We start from the raw sequence: 18,203 nt of genomic DNA, 5'->3' as shown, positions 1-18,203 counted from the left end.
TCATGGAAGCTGAGGTGTCAGGCGGCCTGACTGATGTGGAGACAAGGGGGGGTGGTGTTGCTGGACGCCTGGCCACAGTGTTGGTTCTGTTCGCCCCACATGCTGTGTGCTGGCTACACACCGCGCTGGGCCCAGGGATGGTGCAGGCCCAGCGGGAAGCCCACCCTTGAGTGAGTCGGTTTCTTCATACGGCCCTTGGATGGAGCCCAGGCTGGCGATGAAGGAAGGTGCCGGCAGCCGGAGGAAATGCAGGCTCCCTGGTGCTGCCTGAGGCCTAGGAAAGCGGTCCTTTCGGCAGGCGCCCCGAAACCTGTACTTACTGTTTCTGCTGTGCGGGGAGGTTTGGGGATGGCTGGTTGAGTGGGGCAGATGTAAGAAAGTGGATGGCTGAGCAGGGCTGTGGTGTGTGCCCAGGGGACTCTGGGAACACAAAGGAGGCTTGGGGAATTTTATCGGAAGAGTCAGTTGGCTCCAGTGACCTCCTTTCTCACATGCTTCCTTCTCACCGCGGTGGCTGATAACAGCAGCCGTGCCGGGGGCTCCGTGTCTGAGTGTGGGCCGTTTGCTGTGCTTCAGAAATGTCCGCGAGTCCACATCCCCCACCCTGGGCCTCTGACTCGCCCTGTGGGGACGGTGTCTGTTGTTTATAGGGATCTCAGCTATGTGGCAGCAGCAGGGCCTCAAAGGAGGGCTCCCACTGAGAGAGCGTGAGGAGTTGTTTTCGGTCCGCATGGCTCATCTTCTGCCTTCAGCATCGCTGTGTTCTCCCTGCCACCTCTCTCCAAGGATGCTGGTGTCCGCTTGTCCCAATAGGGCCTCTCCTGGGATCCCCACCCATCAGTCTCCTGATTCTGCCCCCTGACTGGGGACCCTGGACCATCCTCAAGATCCCTGCTTCATCCCTCACCTCCAAACCAAGACCAGGCCGCAGGCTTGCGTCCCTGGGTCCCCTGTGGTCCTGTCCCCTGATGCTACCCTATTCCCACAGGGTTGTCCCCAGCAGAAGGCAGGTTCTGCCCGTCTTTGTGACTTAGGGTGTGTGTGGGGGGGGGGGGGAATCACAGGAACTGAGAGAGCGCTGAAGGCTCCTTTGCCCTTTGCCCTCGCTGCCCATGGCAGAGGGAGCCCCACGTTAGTGAGGAAGGAGAGGCACACCTCGGGGAGCAACAGAATTTGTGTCTCTCATCAGATGCTGCCCCCAAGATCGCACTGTCCGCAGAACACTGAGTTGGGGTGCAGGAGTAGCCAGCAGCTTCCTGCTCTCATGCCATTTAAGATTCCCATCCTTCATTTCTACTGTCCCTCCACCTGCTATGATACTAAAGTTTTTTTTAAATTTTGGAAATGTCAAAATAATTAGCAAATGAGGGAAATTGCAACTAAATGACTGTAAAAATCTGTCTCCTCAAAACACTGCTGCTTTTTTAGTAAACTGTAGGCTTTCTGAGAAAAATTATTGTCAGTTCAGGGTAGTTTTGGGAATTTGCCTGTCCTGTAAAAACAACCTTGATCTTATTAAATGTGGTGTATCTGGGGAAGGGAGAAAAAGAGTGAAATAGGGCATGGATCGTTCTATCTGCATGATCCATAAAGTCATAAGGACAATCAATAATATCAGAACCTCTAGGCTGTCTGTAATTAATTCAATCTCAGTACCACCCAGGCTGGATGAATGCAGCGTATGGAGATACCCAAGGGATTCTAAAACTTTCAACTCCTTGCCCCTTCCACATCCTTAAAGCAGCTCTAACCCATATGCACCTGGCATCTTGACCAGTAGGGGGCATATGTGAGCAATGTGCTGTATACATGAAGCTCAGGTCCCACCTACTCAGTCATGTGGCAACTCCAGCTACCACACCAGGAGAAAGGACTTAGGCCATTGAAATCAATTCATTTTTTAAAAGCCTTTGGGAGTTTACATGATGGTGAATTTTTATTTAATCCCATTAATCAACTTTTCTCATCCACAAAAGCTGATATAATTCTGGGAAGGGAACCCTCAGAATGTTAGAAATACTTTTCATATTTTGTAAACAAATTCTGTTTATCTAGAAGAATGGATCTCTATGGAAACACAACTGCCTGAAAGCTCTTCCTATTCAGGAGAGGAAATAGGTGCATAGGTGTGTGGCCCACCCACATACAGGCATTTTTAAAGGTTGAAAAATTGGACTTAACTTCTTTAGGTGACAGGTAACGAATCAAAAACAAACACACAAAAGAAGCTCTCATAGGAGGCGATTGGCACTGCTGTAACATTGACCATCCTCTGCTATTGAATGACTCTATCCATATCTTCATTTTGATTTTTGCTGCTTGTTGTCTGCTTTTGCTTGTCTCATTGGCCACACTTTCCCGGGGCCTCCCGAGGGAGGCGAACACGACATGGATGAGTGTGTGGGTGGAGGACGGAGGCGGGCGGAACTGCCCAGACCTGTCTGCCTGGGGTGTAGCACCTCATCCCAGGTGGACAGGATTCTCCTGAGGTGGCAGCCTGACAGCCGTCCACCCACTCCCGTCACCGTGGGCCACAGCTGCCTGGGGAGCATGCTGTCAACAACCATGGTGGGGGCCCTGGTCCGAGGATGGAGGAATCGAAGCTCTCCTCGAAGAGCTGGATCCAGGCTTCTCATCCCACAGAGCCAGGACGGGACTCGGACCCAGGGTATGTTTGGGACACTTTGCTATGACTATGTGATTTGTTTTAAGGGTCTAGGAAGGTGACGATGAGTTCATGAGCTTTCTCCGCACTGCAGCTACAATTGACATTCTAGAGCCTGTTTTTCTGACCATGTGTGATGGCTAACTCACTTGTGGGAGGTTTGATTTCCCTTTGTCTAGTCAAAAACAGGTACCTTCAGTAGCCACACTGTAAAAGATTATTATTCCCACCTTATTTTCTTTCAAGCGCTTTTTTAAAAATATATAATCCTTGTTCCCTGTTATTGGTATTTGACTAGTAGGATAGAAAAGGTTTACTGGCTTTTGGCGGCAAGTTCTATCTAAATCGTATTACTTTATTACCTCTGGGATGGGAAATGTAAAAGTAGTTCACTTCTGGGTTTCCCCACTTAATTATTTTTATTTTTTGTTTTGTTACTATTGTTTCGAGGCAACAGGAGTGGCTCACCTGTTCGCTAAGTTCAAAAGGTTATGATGGCCTTTTCTGAAATATATGTTCACCAGCACGAAATGCTTCTGAAATAGCTGACCTCATTCTGTTCCGTCTAGACCTGGACTTCTTAGTGATACTTATTTAGAAGGGCCCTCTTTGGTCTAGCTGCCGACGGACCTCTGAGGGACGTGCAGAGAAAGCAGGTACGAGCCCACAAGTAACCAGCTCCCAGGGGCTCTCTGGGCTGGCCGGCCAGCCCCTCAAAGTGCTTTTATCTGACCAGGGGCCCTGCCAGTTCCCGAAGCAGCAGCTGCAGCTGTTCTTTCAGTTCAATGACTATGTCTCGAAAGCCCACGTGTGCCTGGCATTTTTCTAGATGCTGCCACGCTCTGATCTATAGCTGACCTATGACTGAGTGGTGTAAAAACGGAAGGTTGTCATTTGTTTGGTTCTGACTGTGATTTCAACCACACTTTTCTGGCTGGCTGTATCCAAGAAGAGGCAAACCAAGAGATTCTTTTTTAAATGGTCTGTTATTTAGTCATTGAGAGGTTGTCAATTAGTTATTGAACCAGATATCCAAAAGACAGAGGGCTCTTCTGTGTTCTAAACTGCCCAAAGGATTAGCAATGATTTGTAAAACCTAGGCATTTAGTAAGGAATGTGAATCATAGTATTTCAAACATTGATCACCTGCTTCTGCTCCCGGTCAATTTATTTAAGAATATTAAGAGCTTTACAAGATGACAGAGTAATATGTTAACATGTAAAGAATGGTCTTTTTTAAAAAAAAACACACATACAGCTTTTTTGAGATATAATTTACATGCTGCACAGTTCACCCATTTAAGGATACAATTCAGTGGGTTTGGGGATATTACATTATTGCTTTTTAATGTTGTGGTAAAATATATATGATATTAAAAATGATATTTTAACCACTTTTAATGTATAATTCAGTTGTATTAATCACATTCACGATTTTGTGCAACTGTTACCACTATCTATTTCAAGAGCGTTTTTATCACCCCGCCCCCCAACAAATTCTGTACCCATTAAGCAGCAGCCCCCTATTCTCCCCACCTCCCACCTTTGGTAACCTCTAATTCTATTCTCTATCACCATGAATTTGCCTATTCCAGATATGTTATATAAATCTAATTATACCGTATTTTTCTGTATGGCTTTTGTGTCTGGCTTATTTCACTTGGCATCATGTTTTCAAGATCATCCATAGCATGTATCAGAATTTCATTTCTTTTTATGGAATGGTAGGTTTTAATTCCTTTGTATCTCATTATCTTTCCCTTAAATATACCTTAATTTCTAACCTGACCATGAAGGAATCTTTGGGTATTTTTCAGTCTAGTGGCATTTTTATATTTAAGTTCTTTAAAGCATGAAGAGACTCTTAGGAAGGTATTAATTTTCAGTTAGTTCTTTAATGGCAAGGGCTATAGATTAATCTTCTTTTTAAAAAAAGTTTATATTTTTATGCCTAGTCCAGGTCCTGGCAAAGAGTAATTGATTCAACAAATTTATCTTGAGATGGACAAATGAATGGTTTTTAAGGTTTTACTCTTAAGTATCAGGAAAGAGATTTGAAATAAATAGCTAGATGGTCTTTATGCTTCATTTCTTGATTCTCTGGGCAGTGATATCTTATCCTATATAATAAAAGCCTAATATGCTAAGTGTCTGAATGTTCATTCGACCGGTTGCCCAGTCACTATGACATGTACTGACCACCAGGGAGCAGACGCTCTGACCAGTAGGTTAGCTTGCTGCTGGGGTCTGGCCGATCGGGACTGGAGGAGACGAGCCACACATGCCCTGGAACCCTCCCACAGTCCCTCCCCAGTCCCAATCGTGCACCGGTGGGGTCCCTCAGCCAGGCCTGCACCCTCTCGCAATCCGGGACCCCTTGGGGGATGTCAGAGAGCCAGTTTCAGCCCAATCCCCACAGGCCAGGCCGAGGGACCCCACCTGTGCACGAATCCATGCACCGGGCCTCTACTGTAGACATAAAAATGTATAGTTACAATGTTTCACACCCCATAGAACCACTAAATATCTGGAGTAGGTGTGTTAAGTAATATAAATAGTTCACTGTGACATGTCAGGAGTTCCGGGAGACCTGACAATGCCTGGTTCCTGCCTTCAGTGAGTATCTGGGGATGTTTCTTATTGAGGGTGACCAGAGTAGCCCAGCTGCTAAGCAGTGTGACTGAGACAAGTCTTTTCAATCATGAGCTTGGCCCCATCGACCTTGTTATTCTCTCTCAGTCCTGGGCCCAGGAACTGGGAGCAGGCAAACTGAAGCAGAAGCTGCCACAACCCAAGAAGCCCCTTGAGACCTCACTGGAGCAGGGAAACTGAAGGCAGAGGTGGATTTGGGTGACTCACCGTTTTCATCCTTAAATATAAAATGTAACTTATATTTTTGCCGGTTCTGCCCAAATAACATCAGGGTGCATGTATTTCCAGATAGGCACCCCACCGTTCAGCACACTGCAAGGTGCTCTCACTGTGCTTTGATTATTTATTCCTGAAGGTGTGAAGGGCATGAGAGGAAGGACAAGGAATGCAAGATGAACCCCGGGGATTAGGACTTGAAAGTCTTCCAAGGATATGTTTGCTGGAGATGATTTCCCCACCCACTTTCTCAATAGCTAGTCAACAGCACACCTTTGCCAATTTAAATTGCAGTAAGTTACCTGCTTTGTTGAGGGAGGAGGTTCGTTTCAGTGCGTGGGCACTTGGGGAAATTCTGCTCTCCTTCAGTGGAGCCCCTGTGAACACCAGGAAGAGGGCTGTGTCACTCATTGCAGCGTTGCTTATGCAGCATGCACTATACACCTACCCCCCTGCCACTCCCCGCCTCCCCCGATCCTCCCTCCTGAGCTAAAGGGTGAGCCCAGCTAGAGCTCTGTGGCTTGATGCTCTCTCAATCCCCATGCCCAGTGTCCTTTGTAGAGTAGACACTCGGGGACTGTTTCCTAGCAGTGACTCTAGAAAAATGCAATGCAAGATGTTATAAAGTAAGGAGCCCGGTTTTCATATATGGCCTGTGTAATCTACCTAGATGCTCTGTGAGTCATACCAGGTACTTAAGTTATTACTGCTCTTTACTTTTCAAAGGCATACAGACTACCATTGGCCTACATATAAAATAATAATTTCTGATGGTGGAGCTAGGCACCCTGTAGTCGAAACGAAAGCCCTTCCTTCCTCATTTCTCAGTGACAGCCTGTAATCATCTTTGAGTGATTTTTAAGATTCTTTCTAAACCACTGTTTCCTTCACTGTGTTGGCTGGGGAACAGTTTCTCCTGTGTCAATGGGATGGTTCTCATTCCTTCCCGAGCCCAACCACCCACCTAGTGAGAAGAGGTAGCTGTAAATCTCAGCCAACTTTCTTTTTCAACAATTACTCTGGGGTGAAAAGTCAGAGGACAAAGCCAGCCGACCACCAATATTTATTGAGGGCCTTTGGAAAGTTTCCGGTAGCCATTAGAGCATGACTGAGCTTCACCCAAACCTGACTTCCTCATTAAGTTCCAGCCTAGGCCTAAAGGAACATGGGATGAGGGGGGCGGGGAGTGGGGATCTGGGTGCCTGTCCAGCCAGGACATGGCCCCTTTCCTTCTTGAGGACTGGGTGGAGTTGGAAGTAGCCTGCTAGGCCTCTATAAATCCCAACTGGAGTGTTTATCCTTACGCCATGTATGGCCTGCCCACTGCAGGCATGGGTGAAATGAACACTGAGATACTGCACGTCACAGCTTCGTCTATGGTTTGTCTATAAACTAAAAGCATTTTCTCTTTGGAAATCAAAATTAAAATTTGCCCCATTTTATAATTAATGTTAATGGCTGAATATGATAATAATGCTGTAAAATAAATTACTATATCTGTCACTGTTTCTGATGGGATTTAATAGACTCATACTCTTGACTTAAGTAATTTTACTTAATTTACATCAGGTATATAGTCCTTTTCCTATATTTCCCCATAATTAACTATGTAATTATCATTTAATAAGAACCCCTTATTTTAATTAGAATAATCATAGGGCTGTGAAATAATAAATATTCATCAAGCAACTGCTATGCATAGACTAATGAGTATGCTGCAAAGATAAAATAATTTCTAACACTTATCCTTGACCTTAAAATAGTGTTTGTAATCTAGAGAAAATAAACATAAAGAAATGCAACAAACATAATATGAATAGGCAGAGTTAGGTGCTGAGAAGATATCGGTGGAGTAGGAAATGACGAATTTTTAAAAAACAGTATAGAGTTTACCACATAGTAGAACTTGAGGATACTTCCAACTCTGAAATTAGTGCTAATAGTAAATATTTGCTCTTATCACACTTTGGTCTTTTTTTAAAAAAACATTTTTATTTTTATTGATTTCAGAGAGGAAGGGAGAGGAAGAGAGAGAGAGAGAGAGAGAGAGAGAGAGAGAGAGAGAGATCAATGATGAGAGAGAATCATTGATTGGCTGCCTCCTGCATGCTCCCTACTGGGGATCAAGCCTACAACCCAGGCATGTGACCTTGACCAGATTCAAACCCTGGGACCCTTCAGCCCACAGGCGATGCTCTATCCACTGTGCCAAACCGGCTAGGGCCTTTTAGTCATTTTTAACTAACGAATATTCTACGAAGTCAAACTGAACACTCAGAATTAATCTAGTGATGTACTGTCCGGGGCGATTAGAGTACGTAAGTGAATTCAAAGGCTTCACGTGCATTGTGATTTCCGTGCTTGGAGCAGAGTGGGAGGAGCATTCCGAGGGCAGGCACCAGGATGAGCAAAGGCATAGAGGCATGAAAAGCTCATGGCATTTGTGGGGAATATTGAGTTGTCCAACATAGCGGCAGTTCCGGGCCAGACTTTAGAAGACCTGCATTCTGAGAGGTGGAGCTTGGACTTCACCTAGAGACCATAACTATTTCAAGCTTTCCTGGCGGTGGGTAGCCCACAGCCTGAGTTTTAGAAGATACCTATATAACGAAATGGTCTTAGGAAGCAAGAAATTGAATTTATCAAGATAGATTAAGGGGCCCTGACCGGTTTTGCTCAGTGGATAGAGCATCAGCCTGCGGACTGAAAGGTCCCAGGTTCGATTCCGGTCAAGGGCATGTACCTTGGTTGCGGGCACATCCCCAGTGGGAGATGTGCAGGAGGCAGCTAATCGATGTTTCTCTCTCATCGATGTTTCTAACTCTCTATTCCTCTCTCTTTCTCTCTGTAAAAAAAAAATAAATAAATAAATAAATAAATAAATAAATAAATAAATAAAATAAAAAAAATCAATAAAATATATTTTTAAAAAATAAAAATAAAAAAGATAAAGGGTTTTTTTAAATAATTCAGGCCAAAACTCTGAAAGTGACAGTAAGATAGAAAGGGTGGACATAAAGGTAATTGGTTCTATTTTATGACCTATGTAAAAGTTATTATAGCTGTTATTTAGGGAGCTTTGTCTCAGTGCTTATGAATCTAGTATTTAATTTATGGAGTTGAGTGAATGACCACATGAGAGACTAATGCCAATGAAGGTTTTTATTTCATACATTTCCCAGGAGGCGGGGGCATAGCATGCTACAGGTGCCACAGGGGGAAGCACCAGTGTCAGTCAGGAGGCAGAAAGGAGCGAGAGGATAGCCTAGGCTGAGCCTTTATCGTGGTTTCCATGGGAAGGGCAAGGAAGGGCAGGGTAAACTGCTTGGCATCAGCTGGTTTGTCTAAGTCCAGCAGGCCTTGGCACATGGGAGCTGTCCCCAGCTGTCTGGTGCCTGGCCCTGCGGTGAGGAGGGCAGAGGAAATACTGCTTTTATGTGTGAGAGTTAGATGAGGTGTCTCAGAGCCCGTGCTCAGGATTTCAGGGAGATATAAACAACTTTGGCTGTTAGCTTGGCCTTTAACTTATGGAGGCCAAATAGATGAATACAGAATCTAGGAAAACATGAGCTAGAAAATCTGTGTCCCAGGACACTTGGCTAAACACATCATATGCTTTCTCTCATTCAGTGCTCTCGGTAATCTGTGGTATGTGCTAAATTGCCCCCATTTTATACATGAAGCAACTGAGCCCCAAAGTCATTCAACACCTTATCCAAGTTCACACACGTAATCATGATTTTTTGAGCTGGATTCAGTCCTAGACATCGGTAACTCCAACACCCTGCTATTCATCTCTGTGCTCCATTGCACGTGGTCTTCTCTGCTGGATTACTCTTCCCCACCTGGGCTCAGGACGTGAGACTAGTCCTTCTACAAGAAGCTTCTCCAGAGCTCCCTGGATCAGGAAATAGAGGTTCATTTAATGTGGGTCACTGCCTCTCTGTAAGTGTGAATATGTACACCGGTGGCCTCTCATTGGGCTTGTTAAAGTACAGTAATTGATTAAACGTGTGACTTAATCACTGTCCCCTCCCTTCTTGGAAGTGCTTCTCTCTTTGGCTTCTCTCTTTCTGATCATTCTAACTCTGGGACTTGGAAGCTCTCATGTCAGCAAACAAAGCCCTTATCAAATTCCGTCCTCCCCTGTGTCGTCAGCCAGTGACCTGAATTGCCTATGAAATCATGTCTGATTTCCCTGGGAGAGACGGTGAGGTCTTGCATCAGTAACTACTCGGTTTGGTCACAGTCAGTACAATTCCTTGGTTCAGGTCAACCACGCCCCATGAGTTCCTTCTCTTACAGCCATCATGACTTGGCTGCCTTCTTACCCCACCCCTCTCTCCATACATCTTCATGCATCACATCCATGAAGAGTCAGCTCGGTGCCCAGCCCCTGTGGGAAGGCATCCACGGCACCTGTAAATTACGCAATGCGATCTTATGAAGCAGCTGCTTGGCACAAAGCCCTGGCAGGGATGCAGAGCCATGAGTGGCCTGGGTCAGGATCTCAGGGAGCTTGTGACTGGCTTCAGAGACAGGGTCAATTAGTAAGCGATGCAAAAATAACAGTTCAAGAAGATGGAGGCTGTGGCACACAAGACATCAGAAGTCATTCCCAACCAAACTGGTACCACTTTGTAGGTAGGTATTGCTTCGCTCCTCTTCATCTTGCTCCATGTTCCTGTGGTTTAGGGACTTAGCCTCCTTTTTTTTTTTTTTTTAATCCTCACCTAAGGATATTTTTTCATTGATTTTAAGAGAGAGTTGGAAAAAAGAGAGGGAAAGACAGAGAAGAACATCGATGTGAGTAAAGCACACCAATTGGTTGCCTCCTGCCCACACCCTGACCAGGGCCCGGGCCGGGGAGGAGCCTGCAACTGAGGTGCATGCCCTTGACCAGAATCGAACCTGAGTCCGCAGGCCGACGCTCTATCCTCTGAGCCAAACCAGCTATGCAGGACTTGGACTCTAACGGGACTCTGAACCATCAGACAGAGGCGTCATAAGTCTAGTTTCTAAGAGCCTTTGCTGAAGGGACACGGCAGAAATTCCTGTTCTCTATCTACTGTGAGTTAGTTTTGGGGGACGGTCCCTGTCCTTCCATCAGGGCTCAGCTACAGGGAGTTTTCAGAGCAGAGAGAGTCAAATTTCAGTCCCGGGGTTGGACTGTCTGGTTCAAATACCAGTTTTACCACTTACTAGTTGTCTGACTTAGATGAAAGTTACTTCATCTCTAAGTGCCTTGTTTTTCTTGAGTGTGAAATAGGGATGATAATACCTAACTTTTAGAGTGGTTGTAAGAATTAACTGTGTTAATTTTTTTCAAAGAAGCTTAAATATGGTACCTGGCACATAGTGGCTGCTCAGGAAGTATAGCTATTATTATTAGTCATTAGTCTGTGGTCCTCATGACTGTGATTCTCATCTCTGAGAGGTTGTCTAGTCGATTCCTAGTAACTGGAGCTGCCTAATCTTTCTAAGCCATCCTGTCCATCAATCTTCTATGCTAGCAAGTTTTTATAAAACTGAAGTTTAAAAACTTCAGCATAAGCATTTCCCCTGGAATACCAGAAATATTAGTGTTTCATTATTCCCACATTGACATTTTAATAGCCACCAATGGCTTTTAAAAGAATTGGGAAGACGCGCAGCATCTGTTGGTCTCATATTGGAATTGCTGTTGTGTTTTTGTTTCCATGTGAGCCTTATTTTTTCAAAAGTTTATAAGCCTTTTGCTCCAGGGTGAGATTCAGCAACAAGTTTCTGTTCCAAAGAACAATATTTGCCTTGCTTGAACATGGCCCTACTTCCCATCTTCTGTACAAAGAGGTTGCTCTGAGCTTTATGCTTTTAGCACTTGCATTTAGCTTGACGTTCTCCCAAATGTAATTTTTCATATTGGATCATTTTGAAACACTTCTTAAAAGCTGCAAATACAGCAGGCACACCGTCTTTTGGCTTTTTGGTACTGAGTTACCTTTAGTTGGTCTCAGTTTGAGATAAGGGTGCAGAAAATGTTAGGAATTCACTAGACATACATCTCTATTCTACAGGTTAGGGTCCTAGGCTGCAGGAAGTATTTCTCCCTTAGAGAGAAAAGTGCTGATACCCCTTTCCTGGCTCGAATCCAGGCTCTGCTGCTGACCAGTGGTGTGACTTTGGGCTTGTACATAGCCTGCCTACGCCTCAAACTGCCCATCTTTGAGATGGAAATAATAGAGATCTTATAAGGACTGGTTGCGACAGTGTATACCAGTGCTCACAGCGGGCCTAACCACCATGAGCACTCAAATGCTCATTATTACAGAGGTCGGGCCCTACAGTTTCTATGATGAACTATATCCAGCTGTTGAAGTTTTCTTGAAACAATATGTGCCCTCCCTGAATGGAAGGGCATTTTATGTGAAAATGCCTATGAAGCGACCAAGTGTACTTGTTTAGGTCACTCTGGTCAGGAAGAAGGGGGGGGGGTTGAGGGGGGGGAGTCCCTAACATAATAATTCAAATATAGAATATTCACCTTAAAAATGTTGATTTTCTTGACTATTTTCACAACCAGTCATGTGAACTTGGGGTCTTCTTTTTGTAAGTCATGCAGAGAGGACAGAACACCAGCGATCAGCCTGCAGTGGTGTCAAAAGCCCTGGCTGGCTGTCAAGGTTGTGATGAGGAAGGATTCAGATCACAGAAAATGTTTCAAAATATCTTCCCTTTGTAAATATATTTTAAAGCCCCTATACCAGCCGTGGGCAAACTACGGCCCGCGGGCCGGATGCGGCCCATTTGAAATGAATAAAACAAACAAACAAAAAAGACCGTACCCTTTTATGTAATGATGTTTACTTTGAATTTATATTAGTTCACACAAACACTCCATCCATGCTTTTGTTCCGGCCCTCCGGTCCAGTTTAAGAACCCATTGTGGCCCTCGAGTCAAAAAGTTTGCCCACCCCTACCCTATACCCTTTAAATCGCTTCTTTGATAGCTCACGTTGAAAGTCTGAAAAGTCTGGCATTTGTACTAAAACCAAGAGGCCGACCTTAATGCCACCGGTGGGAGAAGTGGTGTGCTCTGAGAGGGGCATGCCTTTTCCTGTCCCCCAAGCCCTGGGCCCCTTTAAGGCCCACGGTGACAGCAAGCTGCCAGCTCTGGCATAAAATCTGCAGGTTTTCATTTGAAATCAGAGGGTGACATTTAGACACTTGTTAATCTTGCATTAAACACTTTGACTCTCTGGTTACACACACACACACACACACACCCATGTGCACATGCACGTCTCCCTTCTTCGGTGACACGTTGGTGCTGATCGGGGCCTGTTTTGCTTCAGGCCTCTCGATCTCACTCTGAGGCTCTGTTTCTGAACAACAGTATCTCCATGCAACATGCATAGAAGGAATCTTAAGCCAACCAGCATTTGCAGAATGAATAACTGATTCATGAGCATAATTTGACAAGTGCCTTTTAAGTCCAGACATGTGAGAGGTCATCTGTGCAGAGGGAAGAGGTCCCCAGGTAAGGGTTCGTTAAAAGCGTTCTTTGTCTGCATGAGGCTGAGTCCACTGGCGGTTCTAGAAATCCGATTTGATAGTTTTCACAGGGGCTGATTTCTACTACATGTTATCTATTAAATGTAAGACTTTGTTGTATTATTTCAAAGGATAAATTTGCTTTTGAATTACCAATAAAATATGCAAATATTATGCTAAGATCACTGAAAAATTCCTTGGTTTTGATTATTTTGGTGGTTTTTAAATTTATATGCATATATATGTGTATATATATGTGCACATACATAATACATGTGTGTATGTACATATACATATATGCTGTGCTATATTTTACTAAAAATTGATTGGAAACCACATCAGAAGTGCTTTTAAAATATGAATACATGTAAGCATTTAAACATTTCTTCAGAAGCTGAAATTGATCATGTAATTCTGAAACAGTAAGGACCATTACAAACAACTTGTAAATTCTTGAGGTTCAAAAGATGGATAGAACAGTACATTTTCAATTACTTCATCCACTGAGCAATTTGGCAAGCGGTGGGGCAGGAGAGAGCACTGAGCTTGGAGCCAGCCCTCCAGCCCTCCAGCTTTGTGCCTTGGGCAGGTTATTTGAGCCTCTGTCCGTGTCCTCAGCATCTTTGTGGGGTGGCTGAGCCCAGGGCACCAGCCCTTGAAGGAGGGATTCTGGGTGGGCAGAGGGCGGGGGAGTGGGGAGACTTCAGGACACTCAACTGGGAGGTGAGTGGAGATGTCTGGTCCAGGGCAGCCTTCTCCTGTTTCAGAATCTTGCCTAGGGCGGGCCAGGAAGCGGGGCGCCCCCTGCAAAGCTCTGCTTGGTCATTCAGAATTCAGGTGACCCCGGTGGGGGCGCCACCTCTCCGTGTGCAGCGGAGAACAGTTTGGCTTCTCCATCCATTGGAACATCTGTTTATGCTGGCCGGCCGGCTGGTGGGAGGTGGACACAGACGGCTCCCCACCGCGCAAAGGGAAGATGCTGTGTTTTGTTTCCTAATACCAGAGCGGCTTTCCCAGGGAGAGGACTCAGAAATGTCACCACAGCGTTGCCTGCTCAGGAAAGCGGTTCTAGTCCCGCGGGTGGACCTAGAGCACCCGCTTCTTGGGAGCTTCGGAAGCCACGCTGTTCCTTGTCTTTTCTTTGACTGTTTCAGCTAAGGACCAACTATCGGCAAATGCATCAAACTGGGAAGTCAGTGGTGAACTACCTTGTGTTGAATCAATTTTGAAAGATAATTTAGTGAAGGAAGTGGTTGGCATATTAATGGTTTGACTCCCTAACCTGACTACATATAATGAAAATGAGATACAGAGTAAAACCTTACCAAATCCAGCTAATTGAAATAGTTTTAATATATATATATAAATGAGCCTGCTCAAGGAGAAATATGTGGGGAACCGTTAAAGAATTGATAACACTGACTTACAATAAAATCAGTAATGGGCCATCCAAAGATTACTCAGGGAAATGTAACCACATCCAAGTACCTCCTGCATGCCACTCCAGGCCAGGCGATACCGGAAGCTCCAGAGCTCCTCACTTATTCTTTTATGTCAGTTGTGCAGGTTGTGTGTGCGTTTGGGTGGGGTTAGGGTCTCTGTATATCAAATCTTGGGTTCACGTCTCACTTTCAAAGGGGCTGACTTCACTAATAAATGTTCGCCTCTAGAGATAACTTGGAAAACAGGTTAATTCTATTATAATTGGTAAGCTCAGTCTCTGAGGAAATCTTTTAAAGTTCTTTTTTTTTTTTCAGGAAGAGTCTTATTTATACAATTTATGTGCTTAGCATTTATCTTTTTCTCATGGCTAGTACAAAAACCAGTTTCAATGTAACATTGGATGATAGTATTGTGTTCATCACTGTTACATCCTTTTATTTCTTCTCTTTATTTTTATGTCCTTCACAACCAAAATGTAACTGTCCTTAAAACTGGTGAAAATTGAATGCATTCCATGGGCTGAACTGACTTCAGTGTCCTGGTTTTGATACTGTGCTTTAGCTATGCAAGATGTTACCATTGGGAAGCTGGGGGAAGGATACAGGAAGCCTCATAGAACCTTCTTTCCTTCCTTTCTACCTTCTTTCCTTCCTTCCTTCCTTCCTTCCTTCCTTCCTTCCTTCCTTCCTTCCTTCCGCTCTCTCTCTCTCTCTCTCTTTCTCTCCCCCCCCCTTTTCTTTGGTTTTCTCTTCTTTCTTTCCTTTTTTTTCTCTTTTTTTCTTTCTTCCTCCTCCCCCCAGCGTTCTATTGAGTCATATTTATTTCAAAATAAAAAACCATTTTAATGTAACTGTTCTCTAAAAGCCTTACCTGAAGTCTCTCGCACCAGACAGATATCCTGAAAAGATGCTTTGGCTCATTAAGTGACTGCTGAGTATTAAGTCCTGTGAGGTTTTGTGGGTATCAGATAATTGCCTTGTAAGTGTAGGTGCTCCATAAATGCTTCTGGAGTGTCATGGTCTCCGAATCACCTCGCTAATGGGGACGAGAGAGCTTTGATTTTGAGGTCTGTCTACTCATTCCGTCATGCCATTTGGCCCACCCTACTTGCCTAAGCAGTCAGTCCAAACCCTGGGCTCTCTTAAGGGATAGGAGTGGTAATGTTGAGAGCTGGTGACATTCTTTGAGCACCTACTGTAGTATGTGCCAGGCTCATGCCTTGCACTCATTAAATATCTTAAGCCTCAGAACACCCCATGATGACATGAAAACTGAGCAAGTTTAAACGTGGCAGTTTAAACAGTAATTAATGTCCCTAATTGCAAAATAGTTCACTCTACAAGGGATCTTAATGAAAGGCAATGGATCCTCTTAGCTAAACAAATAAACAAAAAAAAAAATTTTCCCTTTTGAATTATAATGTAAACAAAAGGAAACTTTGAAATTGTGTAATCATTCTCCTCTTCTAGAATAAATACTGGCACTTATCCACAGCGCCTGCTGGTTTTGCTAACTCCTGCTAGGTTTAGCATTGAGGGAGCCAAGTTCCAGATCCCAGTGAGGATAATATTTATAGTGTCAGTGAGCAGGTTGTAATGTGTCAGATCGGCCATGTGCTGGGTGGGGCAGCTAGAGAGGGTCACATGAAGCACCCCTGTCAGAGTGAATCACGGTGTCATGTGCCAGCAGGAACCTTCCAGGCGTCTCATCCACATTGGGAGGAAGCGGCATTCCCTGCTAGCACTCAGGGCGACCAGCGGGCTGACCAGCCTCCCCAGCCTCTCGCCATCCATCACAGAGCAGCAGGTACCCACCTTGTCCTGGGAAGATGCACAGTGAGGAAAGCACAGCCTCCTCCTGGCTCAGCCACTGATGAGGTGGATCACGTTCCCACAACCAGCAGCACCAACGCCATCTGAGGGCTTGTAGCAATGCTCAGGCCCCACCGCAGACCCACAGAACCAGTGACTCCGGGGTGGGGCCCGGCAGTCTGTGTTTAGCAAGCCTTCCCGGGGATTCCGACGCCTACTGGGCTTTGAGAACCACTGGGCTAGCTTACCTGGGCGATGCTCTTTCCAGTCTTCAGCTTCTTCTTCTATAAAATGGGAGATTTGACCCTAGCCAGTTTGGCTCCGTGGATAAAGCATCAGCCTGTGGACTGAAGGGACCCCGGTTCTATTCCCATCAAGGGCACGTGCCCGGGTTGCGGGCTCAGTCCCCAATTGGGGTGTGCGGGAGGCGGCTGATCGGTGATTCTCTCTCATCATTGATGTTCCTATCTCTCTCTTTCTCCCTTCCTCTCTGAAATCAATAAAAATATATTTTTAAAAAATAAAAAAATAAGTAAATAAAATGGGAAATTTGCAGTAAACTGTTTCTAAGTGCCTCTCTGAACTCCAGGTGCACATCCCAAACGCTCTAAGTCTATAGAGCTGTGATGTACCTGTACATACCTGGTGGGATTGCATAGGCATTGAGAGGACAGGCCCTGAAATCTAAGTGTCTGGGCTTCAAAAACTCTTAGCAGCACCGTGTCCTAAGGGGTTGTGGGAAATGGACTAATGCATGTGGAACAGTGCCTGTGAAGTAGGAAGTATCCACTTGGTTGTATTTCCTATGATTGGGTGCCATGCACCATGACTGGTGTTTTATAAGTGGTATATCACTTAAATCAAGTGATTACCCATGAAATAAAATGGTCCCTGAGTTTACAAAGACTGAGTTTGATGGAAGTTAAAGTCCAGGATCATGTGTTAGCTTCATTTAGAGATAAAGTGACATTCTTGTGGCATAGCTCTGGCCTCTGCCCTGGCACTCTTTAACCCTTAACTCACTTAACTTTAATTACCTCCGTAAAGGCCCTGTCTCCAGACACAGCCACAGCTGTGATGTAGATCGCAGAGGGCTCTGGGGGCGCACACCACTCAGTCCACAGCAGTGACTTAAGAGGTGCTGGCCCACACCTGGGAAAATGCTGGTGTGGAGAATGTACTAACAAAACCACCGCCGGCCCATTTGTCAAGCATCTAGTTTACAACCCCATTGCGATAGCTGATGAATTCAAATGTCCACATAGATTAAAATCGACAAAAAAATATTTAAGTGCAAAGCATGTTTCGCAGGCCATCGGAGCACTCATTTTCATAAACTATAAATGCTTTTGCTCATCATCAGAGGAACCTTTGTAAATTAAAGTCAGGGAGTGGGATGCACTGAGGCAGAAGGGAAGAATCCTCTCTCTCTCTCCCTCACTTTCTTACCACGGGGTTTCCAGAGACGCACCCCGGAGGAAGAAGACAGCTGCGGGGACCCGCTTACCCTCACTTGGTCCTGCTCCGCTCGGGCCCTCACAGTGTGTGTCGGACCTCCCTGAGCCCGACCGCCTGGGCCCCCTGAGCACGCCCCAGAGCTGTGATGAGAAACGCAAGCCAGTGCCGTCCTTGAAGTTTGTTAGACTGGCTTGGTCCAGCTCAGTCCGGAGTACTTCTTCCCTCGGGGAAGCTTTCCGCTGCTGCTCTCGCATGGGGATTAGGAGACCCTGGCTGGTTTGTTTTTCCGTCCCCCTCCCCACCCCCTCCTCCCCCTGCTCCTGAGGGGAGATATCACATATCAGAGAGTTTCTTCTTCAGAAAGACTTGGGGACGTCTGTGAATCATCCTCACTGAGGCCGGCCTCTGTGTGTGGACATTTTATC

At 45.3% G+C, this 18,203-nt stretch overlaps 1 protein-coding gene across 3 annotated transcripts in view; it reads left to right on the top strand.

Moving 5' to 3' along the window:
- PLEKHG1 (pleckstrin homology and RhoGEF domain containing G1) overlaps nucleotides 1-18,203 on the top strand; it is a 193,312-nt gene that overhangs the window by 77,991 nt on the left and 97,118 nt on the right. The window contains exon 1 of one of the 3 annotated variants that reach the window (XM_059700023.1): nucleotides 2,207-2,668. The exons of the other annotated variants lie outside the window; for them this stretch is intronic. Coding sequence (XP_059556006.1) covers nucleotides 2,389-2,668 — 280 coding nt within the window. The 5' untranslated portion in view covers nucleotides 2,207-2,388. Of the gene's footprint in view, nucleotides 1-2,206; nucleotides 2,669-18,203 lie in introns of those variants that run through there. 3 annotated transcript variants of the gene reach the window in all.

This window comes from Myotis daubentonii, chromosome 6 (genome assembly GCF_963259705.1).
Source record: "Myotis daubentonii chromosome 6, mMyoDau2.1, whole genome shotgun sequence".
In the NCBI taxonomy this organism is placed as follows: domain Eukaryota; kingdom Metazoa; phylum Chordata; class Mammalia; order Chiroptera; family Vespertilionidae; genus Myotis; species Myotis daubentonii.
The sequence above is the reverse complement of the archived record's forward strand: the minus strand, read 5'-3'. Positions and strand labels throughout refer to the sequence as shown.